Source organism: Salvelinus alpinus, chromosome 4, assembly GCF_045679555.1.
Source record: "Salvelinus alpinus chromosome 4, SLU_Salpinus.1, whole genome shotgun sequence".
NCBI lineage: Eukaryota > Metazoa > Chordata > Actinopteri > Salmoniformes > Salmonidae > Salvelinus > Salvelinus alpinus.
In genome coordinates this window covers 67,209,696-67,224,317 of record NC_092089.1, presented here as the reverse complement: position 1 = coordinate 67,224,317, position 14,622 = coordinate 67,209,696, and the positions used below count along the sequence as shown (strand labels likewise).

At 44.7% G+C, this 14,622-nt stretch overlaps 1 protein-coding gene across 1 annotated transcript; it reads left to right on the top strand.

The window, feature by feature from the left end:
- The first annotated feature begins 15 nt into the window (after positions 1–15).
- Positions 16–13,636, top strand: xkrx (XK related X-linked). The gene is made up of 3 exons (XM_071398592.1): positions 16–365; positions 11,226–11,485; positions 11,576–13,636. The coding sequence occupies exons 1-3, from the start codon at positions 16–18 to the stop codon at positions 12,424–12,426; spliced, it is 1,461 nt and encodes a 486-aa protein (XP_071254693.1). The 3' UTR covers positions 12,427–13,636.
- Positions 13,637–14,622: the final 986 nt, after the last annotated feature.

Here is a 14,622-nt window from a genome sequence, read left to right as displayed (position 1 = left end):
TTTAGTCATTGAGCCATGGAAGAAGAGGGCGAGCCAGTCGTAAACATCTCGGACGTCGAGCAATTCCACCAGGAATCCCCCTCTGAAAACGGAGTCATGTTGGTTGTAAACCACAGTAACATTCAACCCCCTTTCAGCGTGGTGTTGGCCACTTTGTTGTATTGCGCTGAGTTTGTCTGCGCAGCTGTGCTTTGCAACATGTACCACAAGAGCGATGACGACACCTGGATGGGGTTGACCATCACCTTCATGTTGGTGCCCGCTGTATTGACTCAATTGGCGCTGACATTCATTCATAGAGACTTGGGAAGAGACCGCCCCCTGGTCCTCTTCTTGCATCTACTACTCCTGGGCCCACTCATTAGGTAGGTATGGTGCCAAGTCATCACAGTGCTGAGTTAGTAGCCTAATGTAATGAGTGTTGTACTGCCTTTACCCAAGGCCCAGGCTTTCCTGATACAGGGAATAGAGCTCTCACCTCTGGCCCCCAATCAGCTGTTCTCACTCCCTACATTGGTGGGATCATTCTGGTGCTCTCTCGGGTAGGATGCTGGGGAAGTGTACCAGTTGACAGGTGGAACTGTGAGTGAGGAAGCTTTTCGAAGGAGAGGGTAATATGTAAAATGGCTTATATAGGACTGTTCTACTGCCTCACAGGGACAAGAGCACTTGACTGCACCGCAGGTTCATATACTTTAGTCCCCAGTGAACTCTCTTTCCTGCAACAGGCCTACTAAGAAATGCCTGTGGAGAGTAAAATGCTCTACAATGTTAACTCACTTATCCTAGAATCAGGGCAGTATTTTCCCGTCTCTTCAAACCTGTTTGACTAGATGCGAAGTGGGTCATGGTTAAGATAGACCCTCTCATTTACACCTCTGTCAGACATGTATCTACAGTAGGCTGCGTGAGTCACAACTGCTAATTTGTCAACCCACTTCTAAATGGGTTTGAACTGCCACTGCCTGAGGTGTATTTATTATGCCAAACGGAACAAAACGGGAAAGGCCCTACCTGAATTTGTCCAATAGAAACTCAAATTTTGCTCTGTTTGGTCCCTAAACGGTTTCCGTAATGAGTATACCCCAGGCACATGTGACAATTCACAATGAGATCAACCTCAATTTTGCGGTCATTGGTATTCCGAAATTAATCTTAGTTTAGATCAGACACATTTTTCATTCGTTTCACATACAGCTGAAGTCGGACGTTTACATACACCGTAGCCAAATACATTTAAACTCTTAAACTCAGTTTTTCACAATTCCTGACATTTAATCCTAGTAAAGTTTCCCTGTCTTGGGTCAGTTAGGATCACCACTTTATTTTAAGAATGTGAAATGTCAGAATAATAGTAGAGTGATTTATTTCAGCTTTTATTTCTTTCATCTCATTTCCAGTGGTTCAGAAGTTTACATACACTCAAATACATTAGTATTTGGTAGAATTCCCTTTAAATTGTTTAACTTTGGTCAAACGTTTCAGGTAGCCTTTCACAAGCTTCCCACAATAAGTTGGGTGAATTTTGGACCATTCCTCCTGACAAAGCTGGTGTAACTGAGTCAGGTTTGTAGGACTCCTTGCTCACAAGCTTTTTCAGTTCTGCCCACAAATTTTCTATAGGATTGAGGTCAGGGCTTTGTGATGGCCACTCCAATACCTTGACTTTGTTGTCCTTAAGCCATTTTGCCACAACTTTGGAAGTACGCTTTGGGTCATTGTCGATTTGGAAGACCCATTTGCTACCAAGCTTTAACTTCCTGACTGATGTCTTGAGATGTTGCTTCAATATATCCACAATTTTCTTTCCTCATGGTGCCATCTATTTTAAGAAGTGCACCAGTCCCTCCTGCAGCAAATCACCCCCACAACATGATGCTGCCACCCCGTGCTTCACGGTTGGGATGGTGTTCTTCGGCTTGCAAGCCTCCCCCTTTTTCCTCCAAACATAACAATGGTCATTATGGCCAAACAGTTCTATTTTTGTTTCATCAGACCAGAGGACATTTCTCCAAAAAGTACGATCTTTGTCCCCATGTGCAGTTGCAAACCGTAGTCTGGCTTTTTTATGGCGGTTTTGGACCAGTGGCTTCTTCCTTGCTGAGCGGCCTTTCAGGTTATGTCAATAGAGGACTAGTTTTACTGTGGATATAGATACTTTTGTACCTGTTTCCTCCAGTATGTTCACAAGGTCCTTTGCTGTTGTTCTGGGATTGATTTGCACTTTTCGCACCAAAGTACGTTCATCTCTAGGAGACAGAGCGCGTCTCCTTCCTGAGCGGTATGACGGTTGCGTGGTCCCATTGTGTTTATGCTTGCGTATTATTGTTTGTACAGATGAACGTGGTACCTTCAGGCGTTTGGAAATTGCTTCCAAGGATGAACCAGACTTGTGGAGGTCTACAATTTTTACTCTGAGGTCTTGGCTTATTTCTTTTGATTTTCCCATGATGTCAAGCAAAGAGGCACTGAGTTTGAAGGTAGGCCTTGAAATACAGCCACAGGTACACCTCCAATTGACTCAAATGATGTCAATTAGCCTATTAGACGCTTCTAAAGCCATGACATAATTTTCTGGAATTTTCCAAGCTGTTTAAAGGCACAGTCAATTTAGTGAATGTAAACTTCAGACCCACTGGAATTTATACAGGGAATTATAAGTTAAATAATCTGTCTAAACAATTGTTGGAAAAATTACTTGTCATGCACAAAGTATCTGTCCTAACTGACTTGTCAAAACTATAGTTTGTTAACAATACATTTGTGGAGTGGTTGAAAATGAGTTTTAATGACTCCAACCTAAGTGTATGTAAACTTCCGACTTCAACTGTATCTAATTGGCTGAAATGACACCAATCATAGCTCTCATTTTGTTTTGTTGTGAAATGCACAAGCTTTGAAGGCTCTAATACTGACATTTCTGTAAAGCACTCTTTTACCCCATGACAGTTAAGGTTTCTCTTTGTGTCTAGACTTGTTGAACCAACCGTGAGTCATTTGTCACTGTTGAGTTAAGGTGGTGTCTGGTTGCTGTTTCAAAACTGAGCATATCTGAGTGATACTGTTGGTTAACTTTGGTGTGTCAACAGAATCTTGGATTTTACAATTTGATCACTGTAGGCCTAGTAGATAACTGCGGGTGTGGCCCATAACACTGTGCGAAGTAGGCCTTCAGCATGTTGACTTTACCTCTGCATTGCTTACCATTCCATAGTACAGATTTAAAAAAGACCCAGAAAAGCAGAATAACGCTGTTTCCTATTTCATTTGAGGTGTTCTGCGTTCAATCTTTTCATTTCCGCAACCAGGACTGCCTTGAATCTGCGAGGTGAATGTGCTCAATTAGAAGTGAAGCGTGATTATCAGCTATGTGTGTGAAGTATTCAAATATCTAGAAGAGCCTAGGACTGGAATGTGGAAGCAGTGCCCCATGTCATATCACTTGAGATTTCTCTAAATGGTATATATTGTAAGACAATAGATGGTTCTATTCTAATAAACACCTTATATCTACATACAGTGCCTTTTGGAAAGAATACAGACCCCATTACTTTTTCCATATTTTGTTATCAAATCTAATCAAATTTTATTTGTCACATACACATGGGTAGCAGATGTTAATGAAAGTGTAGCGAAATGCTTGTGCTTCTAGTTCCAACGGTGCAGTAATATCTAACAAGTAATCTAACAATTCCCCAACAACTAATACACACCTAATACACACAAATCTAAAGGAGTGAATGAGAATATGTACATGTAAGTATATGGATGAGCGATGACCGAGCGGCATAGGCAAGGTGCAATAGATGGTATAAAATACAGTTTATACATGTGACATGAGTAATGTAAGATATGTAAACATTATTTAGAGTGGCATTGTATAAAGTGACTAGTGATCCATTTTATTAAAGTGGCCAGTGATTGGGTCTCAATGTAGGCAGCAGCCTCTCTGAGTTAGTGATTGCTGTTTAGCAGTCTGATGGCCTTGAGATAGAAGCTGTTTTTCAGTCTCTCGGTCCAGCTGTGGTGCACCTGTACTGACCTCGCCTTCAGGATGATAGCGGTGTGAACAGGCAGTGGCTCGGGTGGTTATTGTCCTTGATGATCTTTTTGGCCTTCTTGTGACATCGGGTGCTGTAGGTGTCATGGAGAGCAGGTAGTTTACCCCCGGTGATGCGTTGTGCAGACCGCACCACCCTCTGGAGAGCCTTGCGGTTGAGGGAAGTGCAGTTGCTGTACCAAGCTGTGATACAGCCCGACAGGATTCTCTCGATTGTGCATCTGTAAAAGTTTGTCAGGGTTTTGAGTGACAAGCCAAATTTCTTCAGCCTCCTGAGGTTGAAGAGGCGCTGTTGTGCCTTCTTCACCACACTGTCTGTGTTGGTGGACCATTTCAGTTTGTCTGTGATGTGTACGCTGACACTTTTATTTTATTAACTTAACTTAATATAATACATATATAAAATCAATTTAGTCTCAAATAAATAATGAAACATGTTCAATTTGGTTAAAATAATGCAAAAACACAGCATTGGAGAAGAAAGTAAAAGTGCAATATGTGCCATGTAAAAAAGCTAACGTTTAAGTCCCTTGCTCAGAACATGAGAACATATGAAAGCTGGTGGTTCTTTTTAACACGAGTCTTCAATATTCCCAGTTAAGAAGTTTTAAGTTGTAGTTATTATAGGAATTATAAGACTATTTCCCTCTATACCATTTGTATTTCATATACCATTGACTATTGGATGTTCTTATAGGCACTTTAGTATTGCCAACCTAATCTCGGGAGTTGATAGGCTTGAAGTCGTAAACAGCGCTGTGCATCTGTAACAGTATAACTTTAGTACGTCCCCTCGCCCCGACCTCGGGCGCGAACCAGGGACCCTCTGCACACATTAACAACTGACACCCACGAAGCGTCGTTACCCATCGCTCCACAAAAGCCGCGGCCCTTGCAGAGCAAGGGGCAACACTACTTCTAGGTTTCAGAGCAAGTGACGTAACTGATTGAAACGCTATTAGCGCGTACCCGCTAACTAGCTAGCCATTTCACATCCGTTACACTCACCCCCTTTTCAAACTCCTCCTTTTCCGCAGCAACCAGTAATCCGGGTCACGGCACCAATGTAACAGTATAACTTTAGTACGTCCCCTCGCCCCGACCTCGGGCGCGAACCAGGGACCCTCTGCACACATCAACAACTAACACCCACGAAGCGTCGTTACCCATCGCTCCACAAAAGCCGCGGCCCTCTGCAAGGGGCAACACTACTTCTAGGTTTCAGAGCAAGTGACGTAACTGATTGAAACGCTATTAGCGCGTACCCGCTAACTAGCTAGCCATTTCACATCCGTTACACATCCCAGCATTGCTTAGAGCTGCTGTTTGAATGAATGCTTACGAGCCTGCTGTGGCTTACCACCGCTCAGTCAGTGCTATATCAAATCATATACTTAATTATAATATAATAAACCGACAGAAATATGATCCTTTGGTCATTAATATGGTAAAATCCAGAAACTATAATTTCAAAAACAAAAAATGTATTCTTTCAGTGAAATACAGAACCGTTCCGTATTTTATCGAATGTGTGGACACCCTAAATCTAAATATTGCTGTTACATTGCACAACCTTCAATGTTATGTCATAATTATGTAAAATTCTGGGAAATTAATTACGGTCTTTGTTAGGAAGAAATGGTCTTCACACAGTTCGCAATGAGCCAAGCAGCCAAAACTGCTGCATATACCCTAACTCTGCTTGCACTGAACGTAAGAGAAGTGACACAATTTTCCTAGTTAATATTGCCTGCTAGTATGAATTTCTTTGAACTACATATGCAGGTTTAGAAATATATACTTGTGTATTGATTTTAAGAAAGGCATTGATGTTCATGGTTAGGTACATTATTGCAACAATTGCCCAAATACAAGTGTGCCAAACTTTTAGCGTCATACCCAAAAAGACTCGGATGTAATCACTGCCAAAGGTGCTTCAACAAAGTACTGAGTAAAGGGTATGAATACTTATGTAAATGTGACATTTCAGTTTTTCTTTTTAATACTTTTGCAAAATTGTCTAAACCTGTTTTTGCTTTGTCATGGGGTATTGTGTGTAGATTGAGGGGGGGGGGGACTATTTAATCCATTTCACTACAGACACCCTGGTTTGAATCCACGCTGTATCACAACCGGCCGTGATTGGGAGTCCCATAGGGCGGCGCACAATTGGACCAGCGTCGTCTGGGTTATGGTCGGTATAGGCTGTTATTGTAAATAAGAATTTGTTCTTAACTGACTTGCATAGTTAAATAAAAAAAAATACAATAAAATACCCATGAGGACTCAAGGCTGTAAGCACAGCTCCGTAGTGCTTGCCTACGGAGCTGTGAGGGGAACGGCACCTCCGTACCTTCAGGCTCTGATCAGGCCCTACACCCAAACAAGGGCACTGCGTTCATCCACCTCTGGCCTGCTCGCCTCCCTACCTCTGAGGAAGTACAGTTCCCGCTCAGCCCAGTCAAAACTGTTCGCTGCTCTGGCACCCCAATGGTGGAACAAACTCCCTCACGACGCCAGGTCAGCGGAGTCAATCACCACCTTCCGGAGACACCTGAAACCCCACCTCTTTAAGGAATACCTAGGATAGGATAAAGTAATCCTTCTAACCCCCCCCCCCCCCCCCCCCCCCCCCCCTAAAAGAGTTAGATGCACTATTGTAAAGTGGTTGTTCCACTGGATATCATAAGGTGAATGCACCAATTTGTAAGTCGCTCTGGATAAGAGCGTCTGCTAAATGACGTAAATGTAAATGTAATCGCTGCCAAAGGTGCTTCAACAAAGTACTGAGTAAAGGGTCTGAATACTTATGTAAATGTGGTATTTAATAAAAAAATATATAAATTTGCAAAAACATTTTTACTTGTTTTTGCTTTGTCATTATGGGGTATTGGGTGTAGATTTATGAGGGGAAAAACTATTCAATCAATATCATAATAAGGCTGTAAAGTAACAAAATGTGGAAAACGTCAAGGGGTCTGAATACTTTCCGAATGCACTGTGTATGTTCAATTCAAAGGGCAGGTTTGGCGTGATCTCTGACTGTACTAGCTCCACCTTTTATGGCAAATCAAGTGACTGACTAGCAGGCATTTTCCAAGCCCGCACAAGGCATGACATTGGCACACTGTTTACAGCCATGCTCCCCCACTCCCTCACTGTAGCAGTGCTGATCAGTGAGAATCAGACCTTTGGATTTGTTTGTTTTCAGAAGAAATAGAACAAGGTCGGTTTCAGGGTTTTTCTGCTACAGCTACACAGTTCTATAATTATACTCTGGAGGGTGGCTTGTTTGGGGATGTGGTTCCCTCCGTAGAGGAAGCTACATATCATTCCCGACCTGACATTTTCCTGCCTTAAACCATATTTTGTTTCTAAGTGAACGGTTAACTGTGTCAAAAACAGATGCACTAGATAAACAGCTGTGCGTTAGTTCCAGTTACTTCCACAGACCACATCTCTGCTCTGGGCTGATCTGTTGTGCACTTCCTGTGGAGCATGGTGGATGATGTCGTCATCATCATCAGATCATCTGCTGTGTGGGCGCAATTCAATATTGCATGTTGCCTAGCAACTCCGCCCAAGGGTTTGAATGTTGTTGACTGCACGGCTTGCTTTACCAAGTAACAGGCAAGGACTCTAGCTCACAGGGTTGTATCCGTCTTGTAACTCACATGCTCACATGTCAATGAATGAACACACAGTAAAGTTTCACAAGCAATGTAGCTTTTCTGAGATAATACTGTATGTTGACAAGATGTCACATGGCCAACTGGGAATCTCTGTATAGTGTCAGGTTGGTTCCCTGCTTGAGTGACCCTTGTCACAGCTTGTCTAAGAGAATATAATTATCCTCCGAGGCAGAGGAGGCTACATACTTAGTCACTACTGTCCCTGTCCCATCATGCAACTCTGAAAGTGTTTACACACAGTGAAGAACGGTTGGTGTCTTGATGTCCTGTATTCTGAAATGCTAACTTAGTGCAAACACTCAAAGAAATTGAATTTGTCCGAAGGTCAAAATTGATCTTTTATTTTTGCCACCACTGTCTCTTGTGGGTGTTATGTCAAAGCACTGTTAAGCATAACAGGGTGAGAAATCTCTACTGGACCTTAAGGAGCATGTTGAAAGTATTTCCTGATGATGAAACCGCCCTTGTGACATTTTCAATGTATACAAAAGCCGCAGTTGCTTGAACTGCAGCCCATGCCTTAAAGCAGGGTTTCTCAAATCCTGCCCACAACTGGCAGCACCCAAGTGATCATAAATTCAGAGCACAGGTGCACCTGACCCGTTCGTAATGCCCATGGCCAATTTGGTTTGACATTTGATATCCCTATGGGGCTAGTTGGGGACCATCATTAAATAACATGGGACAATATATGAAAATGTCAATAGCTCCAAATTTCAGTGACAAACCTCAAACCAACTATAAATTGTAGAAATTCATATACAAATATTGAAAGTATTAAAATACACTATTTACAAAAGTATGTTGACACCCCTTCAAATGAGTGAATTTGGCTATTTCAGTGACACCCGTTGCTGACAGGTGTATAAAATTGAGCACACAGCTATGCAATCTCCATAGACAAACCTTGACAGTAGAATGGACTTACTGAAGAGCTCTGACTTTCAACGTGGTACTGTCATAGAATGCCACCTTTCCAACAAGTCAGTTTGTTTCTGCACTGCTAGAGCTGCCTTGTAACTGTAAGTGCTGCTATTGTTAAGTGGAAACGTCTAGGAGCAACAACAGCTCAGCCGCAAAGTGGTAGGCCACCATCTCACAGAACGGGACCGCCGAGTGCTGAAGCGCGTTGCGTGTAAAAATAGTCTGTCCTCGGTTGCAACACTCATTACCGAGTTCCAAACTGCCTCTGGAACCATGCACAATGCCGAGTGTCGGCTGGAGTGGTGTAAAGCTCGCCACCATTGTACTCTGGAGCAGTGGAAACGCGTTCTCTGGAGTGATGAATCACGCTTCACCATCTGGCTGTCCAATGGACGAATCTGGGTTTGGAGGACGCTAGGAGAACGCTACCTGCCTGAATGCATAGTGCCAACTGTAAAGTTTGGTGGAGGAGAAATAATGGTTGGGGCTGTTTTTCATGGTTTGGGCTAGGCCCCTTAGTTCCAGTGAAGGGAAATATTAACGCTACAGCATACAATGACATTCTAGACGATTCTGTCATTCCAACTTTGTGGCAACAGTTTGGGGAAGGCCCTTTCCTGTTTCAGCATGACAATGCCCCCGTCCACAAAGGGAGGTCCATACAGAAATGGTTTGTCAAGATTGGTGTGGAAGAACTTGACTGGCCTGCACAGAGCCCTGACCTCAACTCCATAAAACACCTTTGGGATGAATTGGAACGCCGACTGTGAGCCAGACCTAATCGCCCAACATCAGTGCCAGACCTCACTAATGCTCTTGTGGCTGAATGGAAGCAAGTCCCCGCAGCAATGTTCCAACCTCTAGTGGAAAGCCTTCTCAGAAGAGTGGAGGCTGTTATAGCAGCAAAGGGGGGACCAACTCCGTATTAATGGCCATGATTTTGGCATGAGATGTTTGAGCACATGTCCACGTACTTTTGGACGTGTACTGTATGTGCTTCATGAAAATATTGTCCCATTTACATTGTGTAACGTATTGACATGGGCTATACAATGTCAAACCACACCAGCCAGCTGAAGCTAGCACTATCTAGCCTAGGCGACTTCAAGGCACACAACTTGAAAACAGTGTAACCGGGTCATCTAGAAGGGTGAGTGACTAACTGTGAACTGTTTTGACAGAGTGAATGTACAAACGCTTGCCACTTGCGAACACACACACGAGACACCCACATTACCCCCCCCCCACAGACAACTAATTTGGCTTCAGTCATGGCCACTGCATTTCTTAATAACCAAGCTGAAAAACAAGACCAAACCAGGAAGTTCAGTCACCCCTTTTTTAAGGTATTTCCTTATTGCATGTGTGTTTTACTTTGCTCTTTTTACAAGAACTTGTACTATAAGCTGAGAGCAAAGTGATTTTTATGGCCTGGGAGTGATTACCTGGCAGTAGGCACTTTGCTTCAGCCAATGGTACCATTAGATGCTGCTGTGGACATCGGGCATATTGATTCTGCCAGCCAACCTTTTTCTCAGCCATGCTTTTTCCTGTAAGTGAAATGCATTTAGTCTCTTAGTCGTTTTTTCAGTGCTGGCTGGCTGGCTAGCTAGACTGACTCAGCACTCATTCTCAGCTGCATTAGGATGCCAAATTTCCCTGGAAGTAAATCAGTCTTGTGCATGCTACTGCTCTCCATCTGTAGACCTTAGTTTCATGATTGTGCAATCAGACAAGATAGCCTCGATTCTTATGCATAGGCTACCAGTATAGTAGTACCACTAGAGCGATAAGGCAGCTTGTGGATGGCACAGAGCGCCTTCCTTACCCCTCCTTTAAATGTCTCTCAGTTCAGCGAGAGTTGAAGTCAAAGACGAGGGGCTGCATGTTTTGGTTATGCGCCGCAAGGTCACAGCCAACGTGATTCAACCAGCACCACAACAGCTGAAAAAACACAGCGGCTGAAAATGGCTGTCGGACTGTATGCCAGAGGGCTCTCGTAGCAGCACACAGCTGAGCTGCCAGGAAGTGAATCCTAGTAGTAGCTAGCCTGTCTGTGTGTTCTCTCCCCTAAAGCCCATGTCCAAATTTAGGAGCTGTTTTGGTCTGAAAGACAACATTCCAGCAACGTGCTGTGATTTACTAGTTGAGTGTGGATACATTGGATGCTATTAAGTGCCTTGTGTACAGCTAACCCTTGCACTGGTACCTTTCAACATAAACAGACGTAAAGGAGAGCTACACCTCATGTTTCACAGTGAACAGTGAAAGCATTTACCTCTGGGAAGGGAACAAACACACCCTTCTTAGATTTCAGTGCTTTGTCAGTCATGCAAAGGCTGTCACATAGACTGCCCTCTGGTGGAGTCATATATAAATGTCACATTTCAGTCTCAAATTTAAATGTGAAGCAAAATATGATATTTATTGAATGATAATACAAACCCTTGACTGAAAATAAACAAGACAATGTTTTTTTGTTAGCCTGTATTGCCCTTTGGTGGTTATGTGGAATTGCTCAATTTTCAATGGCCCTCTTCTCTCCTCAGGTGTTTCGAGGCTCTGATGGTTTATTTTAAGGCAGGTAAAGAGGAGGAGCCGTACGTGACCATCTCCAGGAAGATCAAGCTGAAGAAAGACCAGGGCACGCCCATGGAGTGGGAGATTGGCCACTCAGAGCGCAAGCTGGCCACCCACCGGAACGCCTTCAAACGCACCGCCGTCATCCAGGCCTTCCTGGGCTCCACCCCCCAGCTCACCCTGCAGCTGTACGCCACCATCCAGGAGAAGTACTTACTCCCCACCAGAAGTAAGAGTTCTCTTGATGACATTAATGGTGGATGCTGTATGTCTTGTTTTGGAGGGTCTAACAAGTGCTTTGTCTCTGTGTTCATCCCAGTGACTCTGATGATTATCTGCCTCATCTCCGTCACCTACGGGGCCCTGGTGTGCAGCGTGCTGGCCATCAACATCCGTTACGACGACTACAAGGTGCGGCTGCGCCCGGCCGCCTACCTCTGCATGATCCTGTGGCGGGTCCTGGAGATCGCCACGCGCGTCACCTCCCTAGTACTGTTCAGCACGGCGCTCACCTACTGGGTGATCCCCGTTGGCCTAGGCAACCTTCTCTTCTTCTTCCTGCTGCCCTGGGTCGAATTCTGGGCGCGACGTGCCTCGCTGCCCGACAACGTAGAGAAGAACTTCAGCAAGCTGGGCACCACAGTGGTGCTGTCGCTGGTTACCTTCCTGTACGCCTGCATCAACATCTTCTGCTGGTCGGCCGTGCAGCTGGACCTGGGCCACCGCGATCTCATCGAGAAGAAGCAGCGCTGGGGCCGCCTGGCCGCCTACTACGGCGGACGCTTCCTCGAGAACGGCGCGCTCATCACCCTCTGGTACTTCCACAAGTCGGACTTCTACGAGTACGTGTGTGCCCCGTTGCTGGTGGCTCAGCTGCTCATCTGCTACAGCCTGGCCGTGCTCTTCATGCTACTCTTCTACCAGTTCTGCCACCCGTGTCGGCGCCTCTTCAGGCACAACGTGCACGACTGCCTGGCCTGCGTCTGCTGCTGTATCTGCTGCCGCAGGGGTGGGGGGAGAGAGGGGCAGGCGCAACCCAATTCCTATTCCACCACCGCCACCATGGTGCTGGTGCCATTGGAGCCGCCAGAACTGCAGCCCCCCGACCTAACCAGCCAGCTGGTGGAGCGGGAGACAGCCATCATTGAAGACATAATGGAGGCGGCTTGAGAAGGCCCCATGTGATGATTTGATGATATGGGGTCATTGCGTGGTGCAGCTACTGAACTAATGGCTATGTACACTCAGGACTGGTATACTGTGAGTGGTGCAGATGAGACGGACAGAGCTGCTTGTTCTGCACTGCGGTGCACAGAGGACAAGTTGGTCCCAAGTGGTTAGCTAAGCGCATTTGAAATTGGTACCACGATTTTATCGATTCTCCTCATTTTAGAATAACACGTGCATGCAGAGCTTTGGGCTCAAAAAGATCAGCTGTGATATAGACAATGTTGCATCACTGTTGTTGAATGGGCATACTGTACAGGTAGAGAGGCAGCGGGCCGCGGGAGACCAAAGAATGTACTCTGATAAGATATGCCGCCGTGATGCACAAAGGCATACTTGAGAAAAGCAGCACGGGGGTCAGATACAGTGGGGCCAGGTGTGTGGAAACATGCGGCCTCGGGCCAACTTGCCCTTTACACTGGGACTTCCCCTGCTTACCTTCTCAGGGGTTTACTTAATGAATAAACCCGACATGTTGCATTACGTCTCTTTTATCCACACGTCAAAGCCCATATGTAACATGAAGGAAATGAAAGGTCAGTTGAAATCCGAGCTACCCTCCTCAACCCCCACTCCACCCACTGTGTATTTAATGAATGGTTTGTATTATTAGTACCTGGCCTTTTTTTAAATTTTGCTTTTTGCGTACCGTGTTTAAAAGTCAAGCTCAGTGAGTCATGCCGTGTTCACGTGCTAGTCGGGAACTAGGAAACTCAAATGTCCAACTTGCTAAGTGGTTGAACGCGGCACGACTTACAAGTTGGACATTTCAGAGTTTTGTGGTTCCAACTAGCATGTGAACGTGGCAATAGACATTAATCATTTTAAAGAACAAATGGGTTAAAGAGACAATGGAGATTTTATGTAATCACACACATTGTAATTGAGATGCAATTTTACGTTCTGTTTACTTTCAATGATGCCTTACCGGTAGTCTGAGTACCAGTCTCTTTACCTAATGTTCCACTCCTTGTCATTGTCAATTAGGATTAGCTAAAGAGACTGGTACCCAGGCTACCTTAATGGTACCTTATGTCTGAAATATTAAAGTCCATTATTAGTCTGCTTTTTAAGTGAATGGTCTGTTCAATAGCATGTTAAGTGCCTTAACTACTGCATTATTACTTGAATAAAAAAGTTATTGAATACTAAATACTGTAATATAAAGAAGACATATTTTAATTTTACCAGTAGTAGCCTGTATGGACCTTCCAAAAACCATATACAGTGCATTCTGAAAGTATTCAGACCACTCGACTTTTTCCACATTGTTACATTACAGCCTTATTCTATAATTGATTCATTTGTTTTTCCCCCCCTCAATCTGCACACAATACCCCATAATGACAAAGCAGAAACAGGTTTTTAGAAAACAGTGTACTTAGGGTCGTTGTCCTGTTGAAAGGTTCATCTTGACCCCAGTGTGAGGTCCTGAGTGCTCTGCAGCAGGTTTTCATCAAGGATCTCTCTGTACTTTGCTCCGTTCATCTATGCCTCAATCCTGACTAGTCTCCCAGTCCCTGCCGTGGAAAAACATCCCCACATCATTATGCTGCTTCCACCACCATGTTTCACCGTAGGGTTGGTGCCAGGTTTCCTCCAGATGTGACGCTTGGCATTCAGGCCAAAGAGTTCAATCTTGGTTTCATTAGACCAGAGAATCTTGTTTCTCATGAGAGTCCTTTAGGGGCCTTTTGGTGAACTCCAAGCGGGCTATTGTGCATTTTACTGAGGAGTGGCTTCCGTCTGGCCACTATACCATAAAGGCCTGATTGGTGGATTGCTGCAAAGATAGTTGTCCTGTTAGGTTCTCCCATCTCCAGAGAGGAACTCTGGAGCTCTGTCAGTGTGATCATCGGGTTCTTTGTCACCTCCCTGACCAAGACCCTTCTCCCCCGATTGCTCAGTTTGGCCGGGTGGCCAGCTCTAGGAAGAGTCTTGGTGGTTCCAAACATCTTCCATTTAAGAATGATGGAGGCCGCTGTGTTCTTGGGGACCTTCGATGCTGCAGAAATGTTTTGGTACCCTTCCCCAGATCTGTGCCTCGACACAATCCTGTCTCGGAGCTCTATGGACAATTCCTTCGACCTCATGTTTTGGTTTTTGCTCTGACTTGCACTGTCAACTGTGAGACCTCAT